Source organism: Octopus sinensis, linkage group LG2, assembly GCF_006345805.1.
Source record: "Octopus sinensis linkage group LG2, ASM634580v1, whole genome shotgun sequence".
In the NCBI taxonomy this organism is placed as follows: Eukaryota; Metazoa; Mollusca; class Cephalopoda; order Octopoda; family Octopodidae; genus Octopus; species Octopus sinensis.
Genome location: NC_042998.1, coordinates 42,664,539 through 42,690,612, shown reverse-complemented (window position 1 = coordinate 42,690,612; position 26,074 = coordinate 42,664,539). Strand labels below are relative to the sequence as shown.

General features: G+C 35.6%; 1 protein-coding gene across 2 annotated transcripts; it reads left to right on the top strand.

Annotated features, from left to right (window-relative positions):
- The first annotated feature begins 277 nt into the window (after positions 1 to 277).
- Positions 278 to 24,555, top strand: LOC115224551 (probable inactive peptidyl-prolyl cis-trans isomerase-like 6). 2 transcript variants are annotated; one of them, XM_036512682.1, is made up of 9 exons: positions 278 to 448; positions 3,096 to 3,191; positions 4,291 to 4,479; positions 5,791 to 5,853; positions 6,941 to 7,091; positions 18,305 to 18,361; positions 20,680 to 20,815; positions 23,783 to 24,213; positions 24,371 to 24,555. In XM_036512682.1, the coding sequence occupies exons 1-9, from the start codon at positions 362 to 364 to the stop codon at positions 24,439 to 24,441; spliced, it is 1,281 nt and encodes a 426-aa protein (XP_036368575.1). In that variant the 5' UTR covers positions 278 to 361; the 3' UTR covers positions 24,442 to 24,555. The 2 variants fall into 2 exon arrangements, with proteins under 2 accessions (XP_036368575.1, XP_036368581.1); XM_036512688.1 differs by having other exon boundaries at positions 24,376 to 24,535.
- Positions 24,556 to 26,074: the final 1,519 nt, after the last annotated feature.

Sequence of the window (26,074 nt, the reverse complement as noted above, 5' to 3'; positions counted from 1 at the left end):
AAACAACTGTTTGAAAATATATAGATAGTAGATAATTTTGAATATTTAGGAATCTTAATTTGTTCCCTGTTTTAATTATAATTTTTAGTGCGATTCAACAACTGAAATTTATTCAATTTAGTCAGTATTTTGATAAGCTATCCCTTACAAAAATATATAATGAAGACGAAAAAGAAACATGAGCAGCAAAATTTCCCCTCTACCCTAAATCTCCATGCTTCATATTGAGGAAGTAGTACGTTAGAGTTATCTTCCTTGTAATGCTGTAACTATGGTAACTAATAACCATATAATATTTGTAAACAACGAAGATTCTTAACACGTTATTCTTTTCACATTCCGAGTTTGTTGAGCCGGCAAAATGGCCACTTCTGCAAAGAATTACAAAGTCGTCATTTATGGATTAATTGATTCTATGAATTTCAAAAGAGCTCAATATTGTGCACAAGTTTGTAAACTGCTTATGTTTTTATCGTATTTGTTGAAAATGAATTTCGAATCCTTTTGCTGTCATTACGGTATATCGTTAAAAAACTCCATTCATATTCAGTGTTTTGATGATAGGAGCGTTTAGGAATGGGGAACGAATCATTTAGTAATATGCAAAATTTTGTAAGCATCGCATCAGTTTACAAAAATGAATAGAAAAACTATATTTTTGCTTTCTATAATAACATATACTTTGAATAGTCCATTGTTTGAAATTTCCTCTTTTCACATGTTTTTTTTTATGTAGTCATTGACTCATAAATTGTTCAAGGAAGATATTACTTGCATCAACCTCACTGGTCTCAGAGGATTGTTAATGCTATGGATCCAGCCCGTTTCTCTATAACAAAGAAACTAATGAAAAGGCCAGAGAGAGGTGTAGTATCTAGATGTAGTAAAATGTATCTGTCTTCATATTTTAAGTGCTTATGTACTTTCTTTGTTGTACTGTATTTTCCAGCATACAAGTCAATGAAATATATATCATGTGAACATTCTATCTTTCCAAATCCTGCTGCCTTTGACATGGAAGTTTTAGTCCTCCAAAGTCACTTTGTAGTATAAGTTGACTTACCCTTTTTGGCTGTAAATTTTGGTTTGAAAAATTTGACTTACATACAAGAAAATACAGTCTATCCACACCTTCTATAAATGAATTAGTTAGCTCTTTGGATCACTAAATAATTGAGTTTTTTTTGACATGTGGACAGTCAATGTTGTCTTATGGTGGAGCTATCAGTAACAATAAAAGTTGAATTTAATGCAGTAAGAACTTCAGCAGGAAAATTCATTCCATGATACATTTGTTAGAAGATTGTATGTCTGTGGAATATGAAAACTGAAAGTATGTAAAGTGATTATAATTAAAGTTCTTCAACAATTACAAATAAAATAAGAGTGGCTTAGATTTAAATAATCTAAACCCCTGGTATCAAATACTGTTTGCAAGAAACAAAATTAAAATTATGTAATTAAATTTTTTAAAAATAGCTGGTTAGTTCTGTGTTGGCAAATAAATAATGAAAGTAATTGTAGAAACTTGGAATTATGAAGTACAGAGTAATGGAATCATATTGGAATTTTTCATGGCAATTATTTATTAATTTATTCATTTATTAATTAATTAATTTATTTATTTATTTTACTTTGCAAATTGCAGACAGTATCATTATTAGTTATAGATTTCCAGCAAGTTCACTGGTTCACTACCTTTCTGATGACAAAACTAATAAAAGAGTATCTAATTTGAAACATAATAATTTGAGTATTTAATTTGATGCATAATAATTCACAAGGTACGAGATTTCCTGTTCTCCTGGTAACATTTATGCTCCTACTTGATATACACTGGCGAAAGACACATACGAAGAGGTACCTAAAAGAAACCAGAATTTTGCAATATTATTATCAGTTTTACATGTTTACACTTTTATTGCCTTCAAAGTATTCTCCATCTGAAGCAATGCATCGGTCCAGACGCGTTTTCTCCTGTTCAAAACAGTCCTGGAACTCTTGCAAAGTAATGCCTTTTAACACCCCCATCGTTTTTGTTCTTCATCTCATCCACTTCTGCAAATTCTGTTGCACCAGCTTTCATTACCAGTGATGACCTTTGAAAAAAGGTCTGGATCAATTTCCAGCTGTTCTTGCTCTTGGTCTGTGAGCAAGCGAGGCACAAATTATGCTGCAACTCATTTCATTCACAATTCCTCACTCAAGATTCGTTGACAGGAGCTCAAGGACTCACCAGTCATATCAACTAGTTCATCAATAGCTTTGTAATGGTCCTCCAAGATCATGAATTTTCATGATGTTTTCATTTATTCGGGAGGTCGACAGATGACCTGAATAAGGTTGGTCTTCAAGCAACAAGTGACCATTCCTAAAGCCCAAAAACCACTCATAAACTTTGTGTTTTGCTCTTGGTACAGTGTTCTTGTAAGCTGGAAGCATGACAACTGTTTTGGCCTCTGTTTTCCCCAACAGAAAATAGAATTTCATGGAAGCATGCTGTTCCTTCGTTTCGACCATCATAAAAATTGACAAACAGGGAAGAAGTACTGGAAAACAAAGATGCACCATGTGGCAGTACGACTTCACGCAACGATGCTGGTTGGCTTGAGGTCTGCATCAAGTGGCTTCTAGTGGTAGAAGCTTCAACTACAATGGACTTGTCTCACAGAGAACGTTTCTGGTTATTTTTGGGTACCACCTCATACATGCACATACACACACTCTCTCTCTCTCACTTTCTCCCCCCTCTCTCTCTCACTTTCTCTTTCTCCCTCTCTCTCTCACACACACATACACCATAGACACCTAATCGCCGCCAACCAAATTTTGTCAACCTTAGGTTGATGTAGAATATACTTGCCTTCATGAAGTGGGGTTGAATTCAGCAACAAGTGGATGTGAACAACTTAACTATGCAGTCATGCTTACAACTACCTTGGCAAATCTTGTTATTGACTTTCAAACCTGGAAAATAATACTGAGAGAATATAAGGAATTCTATTCTATTTAATTTAATTTTTGTAAAGTCTTTACTAAAAACCTTTCAGAAGTTGTTTGTAAAAGCTACTCCAAAGAAATATTTCTCTTGACAGAAAATGGAAGTTGATTTTCCTGAAACGTTTAAAAAACCTGATATTGTTCCCATGTTTGAATTTGAGTGGGAAGAATTTATTGAAAAGCAGAAAAAGGTAAGTAAACTATTTTGCTTTTTTTAATGCTTGGAAAAACAGAAATTTCTGCATTTTAGTAAGCATAGTTAACAATCATACATTGTAAGAATTTATCTTCTTGCTGTTACAAATGTTAACTTTTTGGAGTTGCTAACTAACTTGTTAATCATCATCATCATCATCATCACCACTACCACCATCACCACATCACCATCACCACTTCATAACCACCACTATCCAGAGCCATCTTGGCAGTATTGTAGGCCTCTGGGCAAATCAATGTACTGGGTCCTATAATATTTATCTATTGACAGCATATGTAGATTAGTATTGGGTAAATCACTGTATTGGGCCTGATAATATTTATTTATTGACACAATCCCCAGCACACATAGATCAGAATTGGACCTCTATGTCCATAAGGTCCCTGGGTAACTGCCCAGCATCCCCAAGCCTTAAGACAGCACTTCCACCATCATCACTGTCATACTCATCATTGCTACATCGTCATCGTGTCGTTATAATGATTATGTTCATCATCATTATCATCAACCTTGTCATCATCGTCATTTTGTTGTCAACATCATATATATTGTTTTGATTTGAGAAATTCAATATATTTTATACTGGGCTAAGGCAGGGAGCTGACAGAATCATCAGCACGCTGGGCAAAATGCTAAGTGACATTTCATCTGTCTTTACATTCTGAGTTCAAATCCTGCCAAGGTCAACTGTGCCTTTCATCCTTTCAGGGTTGATAAAATAAAGTACCAGTTGAGCACTGGGGTCAATGTAATCAACTTATCCCCTCCCTCGAATTGGCTGGCCCTGTGCCAAAATTTGAAACCAGTATACTTTATATTAGGCTGAGTTTCAGGTACTTGAAGACACCAAAATGTAGTGTGAACATTACATTTAGCCTCCAGAAGTAACTACAAATGGTTGCTAAGTCAGTTAATTACACAGTGACTCTCTCATCTGTTTAAAAATAAAATTGCTTTAACTCTTCTCTCTTGAGATGAATGCCTGTCTGATAGCAAAATAATTTTTGTAATAATCCTGTTTTGTTAAATTCAAAAGATTAACTGTTCTGTGGTTTGTTTAATCTATTTCTCAGTTGCTCCAAGGAGAAATGTGGATATATGACAAAAATGAATTGGTGTTTATCAACGATAAAATGCTTGGTAGCTATGATGATCTTTTGTACTGGGCTGATTATAGTAAATTTTATGACAACAATTTACCATATACATTGTTTTCTGCATTAGTTGAAGAGGATTACAGAAATGAATTAATCAAGAGAAATGTAAGTATTCAATAAGTAATAAAGGTGGGGTTTTTTTTCTTTTTCATAGTGGCAGCAGTGGCTTACATTTCCTGTTAGGGTCTTAGTGGACACTGTACTAAAATGAAAAGCATTTTCATATGTTGATTTTAAATTTTTTATAGTTTTAACAATTTTTATGCTTTATTTTTTTTTTATCTTTCTTGTTTCACTCATTAAACTATGGCCATGCTGGGGCACTGCCTTGAAGGGTTTTAGCAGAACAAATCAACCCCAGTACTTGTTTTTAAGTCTGCTATTTATTCTATCAGTACCTTTAACTGAACCACTAAGTTACAGGTGGGGGACAAACACAACACCACACAAAGGTACCCTCCCCCATATATATATATGATGAACCTTAGTGACTGATTGATTAACTGAGAAAATATTCAAACAATTGATTAGTTAATAGGTTAAATTGTTAACTAGTTAAATATTAATTATAAAAGAAGTGAAATAGAAACTGTGTATGTGTTTCTTATTGGCTTAATGGCCCTTTTAAGACATTAAAAATCAGTCTCAATACTCAATTCCTATTTAAGGATCTTGAGAACCAAATATGTAAACAAAGTAGAAAAAATTCAGAATGTGTTTCAGAAAAGCTTCAGTTTGTTGATCTGATTCCACTTCCACTACAAAATAATATTGAAAAGTGACAATGTAAATAACACTAGTAGCTGAATTGTTACATTTTTAGCTACCATTTAAAAAAAAACAATATGGAGATAATTGCATAAGCCATCACTGTAGGTGAGTGATGAAATTATTTTGATACTGTTAAATATAAAAATTGTTAAGTATTAAAAGGCAATAGATGAATGATGAAATTTTGTGGTACTATTAAATATAGAAGTTATAGATGGATAATGAAATATTTTGATGTGATTAAAAATAAAAAGTTATAGATAGATAATGAAATATTTTGATGCTGTTAAAAATAAGAGAAAATGGATGAGTGATGAAATATTTTGACACTACTAAACATTAAAGGTTTTTGATGAGTAATGAAATATTTCAGTCCTATTAGATATAAAAAGCTATTATTTATAGTAAGCAGTAAAAGGTTGAATTTTGATAACTAATTTTTTTATAAATGGCAATACAATTCAACAAAAATACATTAAAACTATTTGCAGAAAACTATAAAAGCTTTTTACTAACTAAAAATCTCTAAGAATGTTGCTTATGTTATGCTTCATGTCTCTATATGATATAATGTACTATATCCTATTGTTTTATTGAATTTTGTTAATTATCTGTTTTTTTTTTGTTTCCTGTATTTTGTACTAGCATGATTTTATCTACATGTACATCAGTATCGATGACATAGACTCTGGATTTTTCCTAATTGAGGTAAGTAACATTAAATCTCACAACGTGAGATATTCAGCAACAGTACTTTGTAGTAAAGATTGTTTGCCAACATAACAGTCCTGTGAAATTTAAAAATAGTAATTTTCTAATTTATAGATCAGTGACTAGTTGTCACTTTGAAAACTATATATATTTTGAATGGGAATTTGGCAGCCCCACCTCAGCCGAACAATTATTTTGTTTCTGATGAAGGGTAAATACCTGGAAATCGTGATACACAGATATTGTTTTGAGCTGAGTGGGCGTGCTAGATCCCCTTGTTCAAAAATATAAGGACACAGATCGTGTCGTGTAGCCAGCTGCAGACAATGTCTCCTGGGGCTAAATTACAGCAACATTTGTCTTAAACCAGGACTGCCATGTTATGTTGGCAAACAATCTTTACTATAAAGTACTGTTGCTGAATATCTCACGTTGTGAGATTTAAAAATAGTAATTTTCTAATTCTATCTTGTTGTTATATCAGGCATCTCAGATATGAAACATCATAATAAAATCAGTGCTGGCCATAATTTCTATAGAAAAATCTGTGGAGATAACTTTAACAAGTAAAGTGTCTTAAATGCTTAGTGAGCTGTCTTGGTAGCTAACAGACAGCATTTCATAACTGATGCTAATTCTAACAACTACTATTTATCTAGTATATCTGAAATCTTTGTTTTCTGTTCACACACCATTGATCTTATTTTGTTCCCACTGCTTTAAACTCACTACACTGTACATTCAGAAAATCATTAAAAATAAAAGTTGTTTCATGCAAAGGTGGCCTTTATCATGTTCCCAGGCATATAAGCCTATGTTGTACATATTGTAACCATGCAGGGTAAACATTCAAACATCATCGCTATCTTTCCAAATCCTGTTGCATTTCACATGGAATTTTTGGTCCTCCAAAGTTGTTTTGGTGTATTATTCCAGCTACCTTCTTTTAACTCAAAATTTTGTTCTGAAAAATTCAACTTGTATGCATGGAGATAAAAATACAATATTTTAAAATCATTTCAATTAATGACATGCTTTATTTTTTTACTTTTTTCATTTTTTTTTTACTTGATTTTTCTTGTAGTTGTTCAATGACATTCTTCCAAAAACATGTGAAAATTTCAAAACATTATGCGTTGGAAATACTCCCATGGCACGTGACCCACTGAGAAAACTCACTTATGAAGGCTCCTTTTTCCACAGAATTGTACCAAATGGATGGATTCAAGGAGGCGGTAATATTGGTTTCTCTTTTTATAGGCATCATTTGAACCCAATATGTTATTACTTCTTTTTTTCTTTTATTCCCATGCCATGCTGTGCTTTATATTGATCTAGTCTTGGACGGTACCTGTAGCATATTGGTTTTTTCCTATGAAAAAATGTAGCTAGCTTTCCACTCAACACTTCACCATTTCTAAAGAAAGGGATGCTATGAGTGGTTCCCACAGAACCATTCTCATGGTGCAACATAGCCAATTCAGAGAGACAGGGAAAGAGAGGAGAGTAAGCAAGAGAGAGAGAGAGAGAGAGAGAGAGAGAGCGACAGGGAGAGAGGGAAAGACAAGAGAGAAAGACAGAAAAAAATTGATCCTAGACCTTGACTATCATTATCTTTTATCTTTCACTTGTTTCAGTCTTTGGATTGTGGCCATGCTGGGGCACTGCCTTGAAAGGCTTAGTTGAACAAACTAACCCCAGTACTCATTTGTTCAATCAGATTCTTTTGCTGAACCACTAAATTGTAGAGACGTATATATATAATAACAGATACATACATATATATATATATATATATATATATATATATATATAACGTTGGCGTTAGGAAGGGCATCCAGCTGTAGAAACTCTGCCAGATCAAGACTGGAGCCTGGTACAGCCATCTGGTTCGCCAGCCCTCAGTCAAACTCGTCCAACCCATGCTAGCATGGAGAGTGGACGTTAAACAATGATGATGATGATGATGATGATATATATATATATATACACACATACATACATACATACATACATACATACATACATACATACATACATACATATACATATACATACACAGGAGAGTGATAAAAATCAAACATCCAGTCAACATCATGGTGTTTGGAGTGATCGCTAGTGATGGTGACATTATGCCTCCATTCATCTTCCCACACGGCCTCAGGCTCAACACAGAGGCTTACATCAAGTGCCTGGAGGAGCTAGTGCTGCCCTGGGTCAAGAGGGTGGCTGCTGGAAGACCCTATGTCTGGCAACAGGACTCTGCACCATGCCACATAAGCAGGAGAACCCAGTTATGACTGTCAGACAATTTCTGTGACCACATCACCCCTAACATCTGGCCATCTAACTCCCCAGACTGCAACCCCCTTTATTGTTATGTGTGGGGCACAGTTGAGCAAGAGACCAACAAAACTCCTTGTAACACCAAAGATGAAGTGAAGGCAAGGATTATGTCAGCATTCACGAACTTAAACAAAGAGACTGTCCAGGAGAGCAGCAGGAGATTCTGAAGTCGTCTGGAGTCTGTGGTTGAAGCCAATGGCAATTTTATTGAATAAATTTAGTCTTTAGCATTTCAAGATATTTTTATGTAATTTTGGTAAATATATCTGTTAAAGTGAGATGTCAGTATTATTTTCACTTTTGTGTAATTTAGATGACAGTTTATTCACCACACCCTATATATATATATATATGTATATATAAATACATAGATGGTGGGTTGTCTGTTCCTTATGCAAAGTCTGACCACCTCTTGTACTTACACCTTAGATCTATCATGGCACCTGATGTGGCTTTCTAAACCAGACAATGTTTTGAAAAGACACCCACATAGATTGCATATCTGATTTGGACCACCAAGAGCTGGATCCTAATATGTATATATATATTTACACACACATATATATATATATATATATATGAAAAATCAACGAAAATGCACATTGCAAATAAAAAAAAGACTATTTATGACAGTAACGACAAATATATACATTTAGATTGACTGAGGTAGTAATACGAGTCATAAAAGTCATTATTATGAGATGATTATAAGATGATAATAAAGTAAGAGAACAAAACGGACCATGGTTTACGCAAAGCTATTCGTCATTTGAACAACACCGGTTGATACACGGTGTCAGGTCTAATAGTTCATGAGAAAAAAGATTATTTGTAAGGGAGGTAAGTAGTTCCGGATTATTTGTAAGGGAGATAAGTAGTTCTGGATTTAGAGATGTGAGTGGTGTAGGAAGTGTATAGGGGTTAGTGGTTTTAATTGAAGAGTTAGTGGTGTTCTGTATTGAGTTGTGTGTTCATGTTTAGTTGGGGGAGAAATTTATTGATGAAAAATGTCTCTTTATTCAACCTTTGTTGCATTGTGGTGTTCTGTGAACATTGGTAAAAGGAAAATATTTGGAAATTGGGATTAAGATACCTGGCACATCTTTCTATGTGTACACTCACCTTTAACTGTCTGTATTGTGGGTGACAGATTTGCTCTTTGTGAATGGTGATTCTTTGACGGAGCGAAATTCCTGTTTGTCCAATATAGAGTTTACCGCATCCTATGCATGTCATGATATAGATTACATTTACTGAGGCGCAAGTGAAATTTGATTTGATCTTAAATATTTCTCCTTGTTTGAATTGGAATTCTGAACCATCCAGAAGGTGGGGGCATGTTCCACAGTTAGAACGTCCACATTTTGTCACTTTTGGCTCTGTTGTTGGTGGATACAGTCTAGTGCTGGTTAATATTTTTTTCAGTGACTTTGGTTGCTTTTTGCTTTTTATAATTTTATATGAGCTTAAAATTTCGTTCATTGTTTTAAGCTCATATAAATTGTAAGCTCAAATTTTATATATATATTTATATATAGGTGGCCCTGCTCAATCTGTAGGAAAGGTACAGGTAGAAACTCCATAAGATGCACCCAATGTAAGTTATGGACACATAAGAGGTGCAGCAACATTAAAGGGAAATTAACAGATAAGATAGCTTTCATGTGCGGCAAATGCACAGGGACAATAGACACAACAGACACTCAGAAAACAGATTCCATCACACTCCAGGGAGAGAAACTAGAAGTAGTTGATAGTTTCTGCTACCTGGGTGACCAAGTTAGTAGCGGAGGTGGATGCACAGAGAGTATCACCACTAGAATACGAATAGCCTGGGCAAAGTTCAGAAAGCTCCTACCCCTACTGGCAACAAAAGGTCTCTCCCTCAGAGCGAAAGGTAGATTGTATGATGCATGTGTGCGAACTGCCATGCTTCACGGTAATGAAACATGGGCTGTGACTGCAGAGGACATGCGTAGACTTGAAAGAAATGAAGCTAGCATGATCCGCTGGATGTGTAGTGTCAGTGTGCACGCAAGACAGTGTAAGCATCCTGAGAGAAATGCTGGATATAAGAAGCATCACATGTGGTGTGCAAGAGCGACGCTTGCAATAGTATGGTCATGTGCTGCGGATGGATGAAGAGAGATGTGTGAAGAAGTGCCACTCCCAAACAGTTGAAGGTATCAGGGGGAGAGGTAGACCCAGGAAGACATGGGATGAGGTAGTCAAGCATGACCTCAGAGCATTGGGCCTCACTGAGGCAATGGCGAAAGACCGAGATCTCTGGAGATATGCTGTGACTGCAAAGACCCAGGCTGCTTTCTGCAGCAATTCCACATACCCCCTACCCATTCAAAGTACCCCGGATCCCCAAAGTACCCCGGACCCCGTTGCCCCCGTGCCGCTGGCACGTTAAAAGCTCGAACCAATCGTGACCGATGCCGGACCCCCCGGCCCCTGTGCAGGTGGCACGTAAAAAGCACCCACTCCACTCACGGAGTGGTTGGCGTTAGGAAGGGCATCCAGCCGTAGAAACTCTGCCAGATCAGACTGGAGCCTGGAGCGGCCCCTGGCTTCCCAGACCCCGGTCGAACCGTCCAACCCGTGCTAGCGCGGAAAACGGACGTTAAACGATGATGATGATGATGATATATATGTATGTATGAATGTATAATATATACATACATGCACAAACTCACACATACATACATACAAGTGTGCATGTGTTTGTTTTTTATCCTTGTCTTGACATCATGGTTGTAAATGAGCATCACTGTCATACAAGCAATGTCGTTCATTTCCAGTCTTCCATGAAAAGCATGTCTGGCCAGTGGGGAAATATTACCTTGCTTGGAAACAGGAAGAGGTTGGCAACAGGATGGGCATCATATAAAGTATCTCCTTCAGCAAATTCTGTCTGACCCTTGCAAGTATAGAAAAGTAGACATTGAATGATGATGATGATGATAGTGATGATAGCAATGGCAGTGGTGGTAGCTATACACGTTTTATAATTTACACTAGCACTTGTGCTGGTGGCACATGAAAAAGCATTCAAGCGAGGTCGTTGCCAGTGCAGGTGGCACATAGAAAGCACCATTTGAGCGTGGCCATTACCAGTATTGTCTGACTGGCCCTCATGCTGGTGGTATGTAAAAGCACCCAATACACCCTCAGAGTGGTTAGGAAGGGCATCCAGCTATAGAAACTCTGCCAGATCAGATTGGAGTCTGGTCCAGCCATCTGGTTCACCAGACCTCAGTCAAATCGTCCAACCTATGCTAGCATGGAAAGCAGACATTAAACGATGATGATGATGATGATGATGATGAGTTTTTCTAAATTTCAAAGTAGGTGTAAGTAACATTTTTTTTGTAATTGTTATTTATTACTGTTTTTAATAACAAGACCTAGTATGTCATTCTTTTTTTTTCTTTCAAAATGGATATGCATAGTAATTTCATAAAGTACTTTATGATTTTACAGATATCATGTTAAGTTTAAATAGCAAAGCTGTTTCTGACATTTAGCCAAACTAATAAACAACAAGTTTTATAGGAAATATTGTGTGAAAAAAAAAAATTACTAGTTTAGTAGTGTCCTGTTTCTTGAAAAACTTGTCAACTTTAATATTGTATGATGATATTCCTCTCTGACATATAATCATTGCTTTAACTAATGACCAAGATAAAATATATGAAAGTAGTGAAGAAAGTCATTGATCATCATATCTTTAATAAAAAAAATTTTCACTTTATTTTGACTTATATGCAGAAGATTTTTTTTAAATATTAAAAAATGCTTAAAACTGGCAACTTTCAATTTATAAAATTCATGGGTTTCTATATATTTCAGAACATAAAAAAATTTCTAAAAACAAAAAAATTATATGTTTGTGCATGTGTGTGTGTGTGTGTATATACATGTATGTATGTATGTATGTATGTATGTATGTATGTATGTATGTGTATATACATGTATGTATGTATGTATGTATGTATGTATGTATGTATGTATGTATGTATATGCATCTCTCTCTCTCTCTTTCTCTCTCTCTCTCCATATATATATGTATATATATATAAATATATATATATATATATATATATATAGATATATATATATATATAGATAGATAGATAGATAGATAGATAGGCAGGCAGGAGGCAGGCAGGCAGGCAGGCAGGCAGGCAGGCAGACAGACAGACAGACAGACAGACAGATTGATAGATAGATAGATTCAAGGATTGAGGTGTAGGAAGAAAGTTAGCTTCAAGCAAACCATAGTAAATATAAAAAACAGCTTTCAGTGACATTAGTGACTTACTGAGATGAGAGGTTGTGGATTTTTTTGTTATCAAAGTATGATAAATTGAAAAAAGTTCTTTTTTATATTTCATGGTAGGCAACCATTCTGATTGAATCTTCCAGGTGTTAACATGTACGTCCTTGCGACAATGTAAACTTTCATTTAATCAAGATATCCTGAAAAGCAGCCTGTGGTATACTCTGTGCTTGGATATTTACCACTTCCAAGGTTCTGCTCGCTATGAAACATATGTAACCTAGATTTTATTTACTTTATTCCTTAACTCTTGTATCTACATCTATATAATAATAATAATAATAATAATAATAATAATATCATGTACATTGTTTTGTCTTGGTATAAAAGATGGGCTACAGCAAATATTCTGCTCAATACCCCAGATTTGCTTGTCAGTTGTTTGACCTTAACAAGTTAACCATGTCCCTTAGTGGCTGATAATATGTGCATCTCTGATCACAAGCATAAGTAGTAGGGGAGCATCATAGGCATGTATTGAGAGGGATTCGTAGAGGTTTGGATAATTCACCTTTGGAAACATGGGTGGTTCGTTCAACATCCTTAAACAATCCTTATTCAGGGGCCTTTTGAGTGGGATGGACTACTCGACCTGAAGAAAATTCTAACTGGGCCCCACCTGCAAGGTCATGCGCTGTTTATCTTGATATGAGATCACCATGTCGCGCACATATGGTTGTGATGCATGTGCCTGGTGTACCCTTATCAAACGAGTAGTCATGATGGGTATACTGGGCTTCGTATATTTTACTCCAGTGTCACTTTGATGGTATGCACTACTCTCTCACTCAATAATAATAATAATAATAATAATATAATAATAATAATAATAATAATAATAATAATAATAATAATAATAATAATAATAGTCTATGAGAGAGTCTATGGCAGAAATGAGGCAAAAATCCTGAATACGCTTGAAGTTGTAAGACATACAAGTATGAATGATAGAGAACCACTTCATAAACTCTCAAATACAAACCAAAATAAAAAACAAATCCAAATTGGCAACTATGTAACAAATGAAATAATACAAGAATTAAAACCTGATTTTACTGAGTTAAATGAAATTATTTACGCTTCTGCCAGGGCAATTGAAACCAGCTGTATGCCCCCGAAAAAACAAAGAAAACCAAACCTGGAGAAGTAAAATTGAAAAAGAGATTGAATTTATGAGAGGGGAAATATCAATATTAAATGAACTAATATGTGGAAATGATGTAAGATCCAGAACAGGAAGAAAGATGAAGAGAAAATTTGGATCCTTACCAAGAGAAGAACTGATATCAATAAAAGAAACGCTGAAACAAAAAGTTCAAGCAAAAGCCCAAAGAATACAAAGATTTGAGAAGAGAAACAAGTTTTACAAGCAAAATAAGCTGTTCACATCCAATGCCAAAAAATTCTACAGAGAAATAGGGAAGGAGAAAGTAACCGTTAAAGACCCCCCTCCCATGGAAGAAGTTCAAAACTTTTGGAAAAGGATTTGGAGTGACAAGAAGACGTACAACATAAATGCAGACTGGATTATACAAACTGAAGGATCCTACCAAAATTTACAACAACAAGCATGGGAAGACATCACAATAGCAGACCTAAGAAAGGCACTCACGAAGGCCCATAATTGGAAATCCCCCGGTAAAGATAGGGTGCCGAATTTCTGGCTCACATCGCTCCCATGCACACACGGTAAACTAGTTCAGCTGCTCAATGGAATTATGAGAGACCCAAAGAAAACACCTGAATGGTTAGCAAGTGGTATTACTTACCTACTCCCAAAGAATAACAAAACCAACCTTCCAAAAAACTATCGGCCTATAACCTGTCTATCCACCACGTATAAAATCCTAATATCTATCCTGGCGGAGAAATCATATGCATTCATGGAGAAGAACGATATTTTCCCCATTGAACAAAAAGGGTGCCGCCGAGGCTCTTACAGATGCAAAGATCAACTGCTAATTAATCGTATGATCCTTGAGAACTGTCACAACAAGCGCAGAAATCTCAGCTCCGCATGGATTGACTATAAAAAGGCCTTCGACAGTATACCGCATCCATGGATCTTGAGATCGCTGGACATCTTCAAAATTTCCCCTGTGATTTCAAACTTTCTGAAGCACAATATGTCGTTGTGGAATACAAATCTCCAATTATACCACTCTAATGGAGTACTTGCCTCAGAAAATATAAACATCAACTATGGAATTTTTCAAGGTGACTCACTTTCACCTTTAATATTCTGCATAGCCCTAATACCCCTTACAAGTGAATTAAACAGAACAGGGTATGGGTATAAAATTGCCAATAAAAAAATAAGCCATCTATTTTATATGGATGACTTAAAACTCTATGGTAAAGACAATAATGAACTTGAAGGCCTATTGCGCACTGTGAAAGCATTCAGCGATGACATCGGGATGGAGTTTGGACTTGAGAAGTGTGCCAAGGCCGCTTTCCAGAAAGGGAAAGTGAAGACCACAAATTCAGTCGTGTTAGATGTTGACACAGTCATAAGAGAGCTTGAGCAAGAACAAACATACAAATATTTAGGAATAAATGAAGGCTCTGGTATTCAGCATGCAAACATGAAAGAGAAGATCAGGAAGGAATGTTATAGGAGAGTTTGTGCAGTCCTGAAATCTGAACTAAATGCACATAACAAGGTGTTAGCTATAAATTCCTTAGCAGTTCCAGTTGTTACTTATAGCTACAATGTGTTGAACTGGAATATGAGTGAAGTAAAGAATATAGATAGGAAAATACGCAAGCTGCTGAGTTGTAATAGGATGCACCACCCAAAGGCAGACGTAGATCGCCTTTACCTTCCCAGAGCCCAAGGAGGTCGAGGCCTGATCCAATTTGAACTAGCTTACAAAACAACCACAATTGGACTGGCCAAATATCTCGAAATAACGAATGACTGGATGCTAAAGCTCGTGAAAAATCACGAGAGACGAAAGAAGCTTCATTCTATCATAAAGGAAAGCAAAAAATTTGCTATTGATCTCATGCAGGATACCCAAACTGAACAACCCGAGAGAAGTACGGCAACTATTGTTGCAAAGAAGGTGAAAATAATGGCAACGAAAAAAGCGCACGAGCAATTGGCTGATAGGTGGGAGGAGAAACCTCTGCATGGCAAATATGTGGCCCGCAGCAAACAAGCTGATGTTGACCAGAAGCAAACCCATCAGTGGCTACGGAGCTCAGGGCTAAAAGCAGAAAGCGAAGGTTTCATCCTGGTTGCTCAAGATCAAAGCCTATTAACCCGGAACTACCAGGCCAATGTGATGAAAAATGGAGCAGACCCAAAATGCCGATTCTGCAACGACATGATTGAAACAGTGAACCACCTAATCTCTGGATGTAAAGTCTTAGCACCAGTGGAGTATAAATTAAGACATGACAGAGTTGGCCAATATCTACACTGGCTAATAAGTTGGCATTACAATATCAAAACTGCCGACAAGTGGTATAATCACCACCCTGAGGCTGTAACTGAAGGAGAAAATGTAACGATTCTGTGGGACTTTCCAGTACATACAGACCGAACTATCAAGGCCAATAAACCAGATATTGTTGTGAAAGACCAAAACAATAAAGTTTGCTTATTGATCAACATGAGCATCCCCTGTGATCATAATATCTCAGCGAAAGAGTTTGACAAGCTCAGAAAATATAAAGACCTACTCATTGAAATTGAGAAAATGTGGCATCTCAAGGCGGTTACAATACCAGTGATCGTAGGAGCACTAGGAATGATCAAGAAGGGAACTGAAAATTCTATGAGAATGATCCCTGGCTTACCATCCCTGCAAGAAGTGCAAAAGATTGTCTTAACTGGTACATCACACGTATTGAGAAGAGCATTGTCGATGTGAGAACTGTTGCTGCTCATGTATTTTAAGTTAACTTAAAAAAACCAAAAAAAAAACTAACTATTGAGTTTGGTTTAATGGCCTACCAATGTATACTATGAGTTTCTTTGCCCTAGGAGTCGGGAAGACACTCGGCAAGAAATGGAAGCAAATTTGAAAGAAGAAAAAAAAAAGTTTTATAATAATAATAATATTAATAATAATAATAATAATAATATTAATAATAATAATAATAATAATAATAATAATAATAATAATAATAATAATATAATAATAATAATAATAATAATATTATTAATAATAATAATGATAATAGTAATAATTAATTCGTTTATTGGTCACAAAGTTACATTAATACACATACAACAACATAAAAGATAAAAACAGGATGATACAATGGGTTTTAAGTGTAAACAATATAATAACAATTAAAATTAAACAATTTAAAACTCCCAATGATGAAAAACTTTGGGCTTTTTTGCCTTAAACATCTTTCTCTTTATTCAAAGTTGCTTATCATTATTAGTATATATTCATGCCAATTAATCATTCCATAAGCCACAAAGTTCGTAAGGAATTTGCTACAATCTCCCAGTTTTTCACAGTGGTTGAGCATGTACTATAATACAAGCGGTACAATGGAAAACAAATTTCTGACCTGAAAACCTCAGTGAAGACAACAACAACACCGTGCATCTATGCAAGGGTAAATTAAGGTTACATACACATATGAGCCTGCCAATGGTGCGTGTCCCTTCATTGGTTGGAATGCACACTGTGTTCATTGACTGGTACAATTTCCTTATCAGAGATATAGTACTACAATACCAGTTGGTCATGGTGTTATTGTTATCAATGACCCAGGCAATGCTGGAGTGCATTGTGTGTGGTGCGTACATTCCACTTGAACTAAAAAATTGAGTGTATATATATATATATATATATATCAGAGTAAGCACATAAATATGAAACAAGGTGGAAAAAAAGAGTACTCAAATACCAGAGGTAGAGTAATATGCTTTATTAAAAGCACCAATATATATATGGAGAGAGAGATAAGAAGCTTGCATTATACACACACACACACATATATATAAAGGGCTCCTTTCACTTTCTGTTGACAAGTACACTCACAAAACGTTGGTTGGCCCAGGGTTATAGTTGAAGATGCCCAAAAGGCCATGTTGTGGGTTAGGGAGCAAACTTCTTACTACACAACCATGCCTGTGCCTCTGCTGTCCATGCAACATCTATATTCTTCACTGTTCCTGTGAAATCCTGTATCCCTGCCGTAAGGCTTTACTTCCACACATGCCAGCTTAATTTAATTTATCCTTTGTCGAAAGACACTTGTTATGTCCTGTTATTTGTATTTGTGTCACCTTCTCCGTTTTTTTCCATCCTTGTTTTCATATACATTTGCTGCTTTCTTTCAAGGAATCTAATGCTATTAGCTTAGTTTTTCCTTGGGGCTGACCAGATTGGAGCAATCTCGAGTATAACCAGCCAAAATTGCAAAGATAATCTGGAACTAAACTGAGGAAAGAAAACTCTGAATGACCTGTCCTTGTTTTCTTTGATGTGAGAGATATTGTAATGTACTAGAATATGCAATATAAGAAGAGTGTTGAAGTTCACTTGGCACATTGTAGTGCAGTCGTATAAAAGTTTTTTAAACTTTCTGCATTTTTAGAAGCTTTCCTTATTTTTTATTTCATGCAATATAATACATATGTGTGTGTGCGTGTGTGTACATATGAATGTATGGATGAATACATAGATTTATGTATGGATGGATAGAAAAGCACAGTTCTCCTAGTTGATAAAGCTGTTTGCATAAGTTAAATAATAACCTAGAATCTCTCTCTTCCAGATGTGTGCGACGGTCGTGGTAATGATGGAGAGTCTATATTTGGAGGTGAATTTGAAGGTTGGTATTTTCATTTGACTATATATTCTATTTGTACAACTACTTTATTGTGATCATAATATTGCTTTCTACTATCGGCACAAGGCTGAAAATTTGGAGGAGGGAGCTAGTCAATTGCATCAGCCCTAGTACCAGTTACACACTGGGGTCAATGTAATTGACTTAATCCGTTTGTCTGTCCTTGTTTATCCCCTCTGTGTTTAGCCCCTTGTGGGTAGTAAAGAAATAGGTATTTTGTCTGCCGCTACATTCTGAATTCAAATTCCGTCAAGGTTGACTTTGCCTTTCATTCTTTTGGGGTTGATTAAATAAGTACCAGTTGTGCACTGGGGTCGATGTTATCGACTTAATCCGTTTGTCTGCCCTTGTTCATCCCTTCTATGTTTAGCCCCATGTGGGCAATAAAGAAATAAGAATTTGAACTCAGAATAACAAGCCAGAAGAAATACCATTAAGAATTTTGTTCTTGCATGGTGATGATTCTGCCAGCTCACTGCCTTTATTATGCTCATGATAATGAGTTAATGCAGAAAATCCAAATTGATTACTGGTAACAGGGTCTACATCTGTTTCATGATTGCAGGTTTAGGTTTTGAGAAAATTTTAAATGAAAGAGCAATTGAGGAATATGTACGAGGGGCGTTCAATAAGTAATTCCCATAGCAGTAGAGCAACGAAACTTGGCACAGTTATTAGTCTTTTTCTACATAGGAATCACCCAGAGTTATGCATTTCTCCCATCGTTTGATGCGGCTCTGGAGACCGTTTTTGTAGAAGAACCCAGCTTGGTCCTCCAACCTCAACGTGACTTCAGAAATCAAGGCTGCATCATCTGGGAAACGCTTTCCTTTCAAAAACAACTTCATGATTGGGAAGAGGTGAAAATCAGAGGGTGCAAGGTCAGGAAAGTAGGAGGGATGGGGAGGAGTTCATAGCCATACGCCTGTGCTTCTGATCTGGCGACAAGCGAGTTGTGGACCGGAGCGTTGTCCTGCAGGAGGAGGATGCCTTTGCTGATCTTGCCCCGCCTCTTGATTTTGATAACTTCTCTTAATTTCCTCAAAAGTGAAGCATAATAGGCTCCTGCAATTGTGGTACACTTTGCCAGGAAATCTGTCATCACTACTCCGTCCTGGTCCCAGAAGACTGTGAGCATGACCTTGCCAGCGGAGGGCTGCACCCTTGCCTTCTTTGGAGGGGTGAGTCACGGTGCTTCCACTGCATTGACTGGGCTTTGGTCTCTGGATCATCGTGATGGACCCAGGTTTCATCCTGTGTAATCAGTCTTTTGAAAAATTTTGACTCATCTTCTTGGCACATCTCCAAATTCACCCTCGAGCACTCGACGCGTTCTTGCTTCTGGAAAGGCGTGAGCAACCTGGGAATCCATCTGGCAGACACCTTTTGCATATGCAAATGGTCATGAATGATAGTTTCCACAGACCCGGTACTAATCTTGACCTCATGGGCTATTTGGCAAATAATTATGTGTCGATCTTCCAAAATGGCAGCTTCAACTTGACGGACAGATGCCTCATCAATGGCAGAAGGGGGCGACCAGATCTGGGAGCTGTTTCCACAGAGTTCCGACCATGTTTGAATTCACGATGCCAGCGTTTTACAAGGTCATATGATGGGGCATCATCACCATAAATTACTTTCATTTCATCAAAAGTCTCCCATGGTGTGCGTCCTTTCAAATACAAAAACCGGATCACTGCTCGACACTCAACAGGCTCCATTTCACACTTGACTCGGTTCAAACACCTGTAAATCAGAAACCACAATTAATTCAGAGCTGTAATTTGCCAATTACTCTATAGAGATATAAATGATTGCATATGCAAAATATCAGCTAGATCAAACAACTGCAAGTGGGTCAGAGGCATTACTTATTGAACGTCCCTCATATTATTATTAGTACCAATACCAATGGGTTTCTAACAGAGCAAGATCTTTTATGAAATTATCTGATACATTCAGATCTGATTATGTTTAATATATATCACCATTGTACTGCTCAATTAGGCTTTGTGAGATACAGGGTTTAGCAACCATTATACTTGTTAAATGTGTCTTTAATGATTTCTGATTTGCAATGAATATTCAGTTATCTCATTTGATTTAATGAAGATTTTGTAACCAATTATAAAGTATAATAACCGAGAAATTGAACATAAATTTTATTAAAGCTCCTTGTAATTAAAATTCTAGTAATATCTACACTAGAATTCTTCCTTATTTATTTTCAGCTCTTCACATAATTGAACCATAAACATTGTTTCTTTATTTGTCTTTAAAATGTCTTTATTCTTTAGATGAAAATTTTTGTATACCTTTCAACAAACGGGGCGTACTAGGAATGGCTAACCATGGACGGCATACAAATTCTTCCCAATTTTTTATAACTTTAGTAGAAACACCTTGGATGAATCATAAATATGTTGCCTTTGGGTAAGATGTTTTCAGTAACTGTATTTCAATTCACTTTTTGTCTGTCTGCTTATTAAAGAAAATTCCTTGTTTTATACCACTGATTACCAAATCAAATGTTTTTGATATAAACATTGATAGTGTTTCCATAGCTAGTAAATATTTTGTCATTTGCATTTAATAACCTTAGTAAACCACATAAATTTATGCTTGATCATTTGTTAATGAATATATCATTTGTTATTTTGTTAATTTGTATAAATATTCAAGCTTATAGCTCAACAAAATTCACATTAACACAAATACAACAAGTACAAAAATTTATTTACAAGTTACATATTTAGCTATCTTAATACTGAACTGTATTTTCCTATCACCATTTCTGTTCTGGTCTTGGTTATTAGATTACTGAGATTTCATCCAGATCTAGTTTGAATAACCATGTTAAATATATCAGCATCTCCTTTCTTTTGTTATTTACCATTTGTTCCTTTCCTGTTCCTCAGTGAACAATATCTCCAATAACTCACTAATTTAAAAAAAAAATTAATTTGTATTTAACAATGGAACTCAAAGTAGATAAAGCTATAAATACGAGCATGTAAATATAAAGTTAAAAATCCCTTTGGATGGAAAATGTAAAAAAAACTACCTATGAGACAATCAAAACATCTGTTGTCCCATGGGTAGCCTTCAACTTTTACCATTGAAGAGGTTTTTTTGTTAAACTCAATATTTGAACCCTGTTATTTGTAGCTCAATCTACTCTGAGTTCCACCATTAAAAATAATTTATTTCATGTCTCTCAAGTTTCTAAATTTTTATGATGTAAAAAATTTATTATTTTCTTAGCCTTAAGAGACTCTTAAAAATATGTTCTTAAACCCCTGCTTTGTAGTTATGAAGTACATAAAAAAATAACTTTGCTTCTGATCAGGATTCTTGCCTATTGTGGAATTTAGCAGTGTCAGATAATGTGGCACCTATTGTCAACAACTAAGCAAATAGTAACATTGTACAAATAGAGCCTAGCGCAGAAACAATAAAATGAATATAGTAAATTTTAAACTCTTAATTTGTAAGTAGTTTGTAGTTCAATAGTTTTACCTCCATATTTCTTTGAAATATTTTCTCATTCTGGAACTGAAATTAGCTGTTTAAACCCTTTTACTATCGGAATCAGATATATTGACAAAAAATTAATTCCATTACTCTTAACTACAGAAGGCAGTCTGTATTTTGTTGAAAAAGTCATTTTTGAAACTTTTTGTTGTTGAAACATCAAATATTCTGAGGCAGTATGACTTGCAGAAAATACCAATTCAACTTCTTGGTAGATATTTATCATTATAACTGGAATAACCATGAAATTAATTTTACAGTTAAAGGGTTAATATGAAAAAGTCCCTGCAAAGTTATGCAAATTACCCTATGCCATAAACGTTCTCTGCTGTTGGTACATATTGAAGTAGAAACATATTCACAGCTATACTTTGGTCACCAGAGACAGAAAAGGCAAAAATAGCAAACCGAGTTTCCCTTAATGGCATGCTAGTTCCAGAGTATTCTTGATTCTTAAGATTATCTATCCTTCTCATTAGAATTGACTGCAATTACCATTAAGTACTTATTTAACTTCCCTTGAACTGAAGATTATTTCAGGAAATCAGGAATTCATCTTATTTGGCATTTAGTATATATTTTTTTCCGCCTTTGTTGAGCAATTTCATGCCACTGGCCACACTGAGTTATTTCTCTTTGCTCATTAGGACTGAGCCCATTCTATATATTGCTGGGTTTGTTTGAATTAAACTCCCAAATATTTGGAGTCAGAGATATCAGGTATACTATCAGGTATATTAGAATTTTGTGCAGGTGTGTATTGTCATCTCTTGATTTCTGAAGAAAGGAATATGAAAAGAAATGATGAGAGAGACAAGGAATGGGTTGATTTAAAGTTAAAATATTAAATTAAGTTAAAGATCCATAGTTCGTAGCCTCCCAAATACATCTCAGTTAGCCTTTATGACTGCTACCTGCAGGGATCTTGCTGTATTGATCAATATATATAATAAATAACAGTGATAATAAGAGGGAGACAGATAGAAAATATTTCAGCCATAGTTTTACTCTCTCTCTCTTTCTCTCTCTCTCTCTTTCTCTCTCTCTCTTTCTCTCTCTCTCTCTCTCTCACACACACACAGACACACACCTGCATGCTCATGCATAACATATACACATGGACACACATTTATGTGTTGTGTATCTTGTTAATTATTTTTTCAGGTCCCACATAAACTAAAATAGACTTTGTTGGGTTTTGAACAAAAACAAAGAAAATAATAACACTTAAAACAATATTCATTAAGAAGCCTATATGTTGTGTAACACACACACACACACACACACACACACACACACACACACACACACACACTCACATACACACACACATACATACAAGTTAAGTCAGTAAAAGACTGTAACATAGTTTTCAAGCAATTTGTCAATTATTTTCTCATAAAGATGCCATCATCATCATAATCATCATCATCATCATCATCATCATCATTGTCACCAAAATCACCACTACCACCCCTAGTGCCGCTGCCACTTCATCTGCTACCCAGTCTGCCTCCACTGTTCATTTACACAATCACTATGAAATGCTGGAAGCTGGAACTATAACTTCATGCAGTAAATATTGCCTCTTCGTCAGAGTTGAACTCTATTTTTTTTTTCACTTTGTTCAAATTATCGCCAGATATGTAAACCACCACCATCCACCACCACCATCCACCACAACAACAACAACCACCACTGCTGCCACCACCACCGCCGCCACCGCCGCCACCACCACCACCACCACCATCATCATCATCATCATCACCATCATTTGCAGCAGCTGCTTCAGAAAGTATTCTATCTTCTTTGTCTGCATTTTTTCTTTTTTTTTATTTCTTTTTTTTTATTTCTTTTTTCATGCAGTCAACTTCTTGAAGGCACAGAGCTTCTACAGACATTAGAAGAAGAACAAACATTCAATGAGAGACCCATCAAGCCTTTAAGGATCTACAAATGTGAGGCATTTAATTTTACAGAGTCTATTACCCATACACCACCATCTAACATGTCGGGAAGCATTCATGTTTTTCCAGAAGGGGATGAAGATGCTGAAAAAGAACATTCACCAGGTGAACAAGAAGATGCAGCAGATATACCAGAAAATGTAACAGATGAACCAGAAAATACCGTAGGTGTAACAGAAGATGTAGAAAATATACCAGAAGATGCAGAAGATGCACCAAAAGTTGGAGGTGATACACCAGATGATGAAGTAAATGTGCTGGATGATGCTTTTGTTGCACCTGAAGAGTTAGTAAATGCACCCGAAGAAAAAGTTGAACCAGATGAAAAAGTTGAGCCAGATGAAAAAGTTGAACCAGATGAAAAAGTTGAGCCAGATGAAAAAGTTGAACCAGATGAAAAAGTTGAGCCAGATGAAAAAGTTGAACCAGATGAAAAAGTTGAACCAGATGAAAAAGTTGAATCAGATGAAAAAGCTGAATCAGTTGAAAAAGAACAAATGCCTTCAACAGAAGACTCCAAGGATACATAAACTTCTTATTATGCATAAGCAGATATAAGCACACTCATGCATGTATATGTGCACACAAATATGTGTGTATGCACACACACAACACAACATAACACAACACTATACTTGTATGTTGTGTTGTGTGTGTGTGAACATATGTTTGTGGTCATGCGTGTGTGCATAAATTTGTTTATATACATGTGAGTATATGTGTATGTGTGCATATATACATATATATATATATATATATATATATATATATATATATATATATATATATATATATATATATGTATATATGTACATATATATATGTAAATATGTAAATGTCGAACACTGAGAATAAGTGTTTAATACTACATCTTTATTCGTGTAATAAGGGTGGAATTGGTTTGATGTTAAGAAAAATATCTTAATATCTTAACAATATTTCAGGCTGACCACATGGAGATGAACACCATGTTTCCATGTGATCAGCTTGAAAAATTATTAAGATTTTAAGATGTTTTTCATAATATGAAACCAATGGTAGCCTTAATAGACCAATAGAGAAATAGTTGTGTATAGTTGCAGAAGACTAATGTTAATAAATCAAATAAAGGAATTGTTATGTGGTAGTTGTAAAAAGGTGATACTGTATAACAGAGACAGTATGTGAATACAGGATATGTGTGATAATTGAAGTGTAGCATATTGAGTTGTATTTTGTATTCATTCTATGTAGTGTTTATACAGGACATATATTTAAAATACAAGGGTGCTGTAAAAGTATTTGGTCTTTAAAGTTATTGATTGGTTACGACACAGACCATGGGATTGCACCTAGAAAGTTACCCTCCCAGGTACAAGTCCGGGTGAGGTTGTTTATGGAAGACCAGCAGTCGCCCATGCATACCAGCTTCCCCTCTCCACGCCATCGATGTTATCCAAGGGAAAGGCAAAGGCCGATACAGCTTGGCACCTGTGACATCGCAACTTATTTCTACAGCTGAGTGAACTGGAGCAATGTGAAATAAAGTGTCTTGCTCAAGAACACAACACGCAGCCTGGTCCAGGATTCGAGCTCACAACCTCACAATCATAAGCTCAACGCTCTAACCACTGAGCCATGTGCCTTCACATTAATACATTAATACAAGTATATAGGTGTGGTCTTGAAGTATGTGTTTCAAAATAAATAAATAAATCAATAGATACATAAATAAATAAAAAGTCCAGGGAGTAATAAATCAGATCTGAGAATATTGCATCTCACTGAAGAAATATTTAAGATGCATCAAACAATGCTGTATCATAGCCATAAAATATTCTTGAGTGTAAAACAATTATAAGAATGTGTTTGTTGAGATAAGTATATAACCACGAACGTATGTTTAAACATGTTTGTTATAAAAGGGAATTGTTAACATGGATCCTAGCTAAAATCCAGAATGTGTTTATATTAATTATCTCCCCTGAGTGTAATGTGTTTATTACACCCAAGGCTCTGCTGATTTCTATGCAAGTGAAGTGGCTGAGCATTCCATAGAAATATGTACCTTAATGTGCTATATTTCTCTTCCAGCTAATTCAGCCTAGTACTGATGAGAGACCAAGTGTTGTAAGCTAGGGAACTGGATAAGCATAAGCCTGCTAAGTGCAATAGTTACTTCTAATACATGACCAAGCTCATCTTGCCATTT

Bases quoted from the DNA above. Each gene is read 5' to 3' on its own strand.
- LOC115224551 (XM_036512682.1), top strand. From the start codon at position 362: ATGGCCACTTCTGCAAAGAATTACAAAGTCGTCATTTATGGATTAATT. The intron at 7,092-18,304 runs GTAATATTGGTT...TCTCTCTTCCAG, and splicing joins TGGATGGATTCAAGGAGGCG to ATGTGTGCGACGGTCGTGGT. The intron at 24,214-24,370 runs TTGAGCCAGATG...TGAATCAGTTGA, and splicing joins AGTTGAACCAGATGAAAAAG to AAAAGAACAAATGCCTTCAA.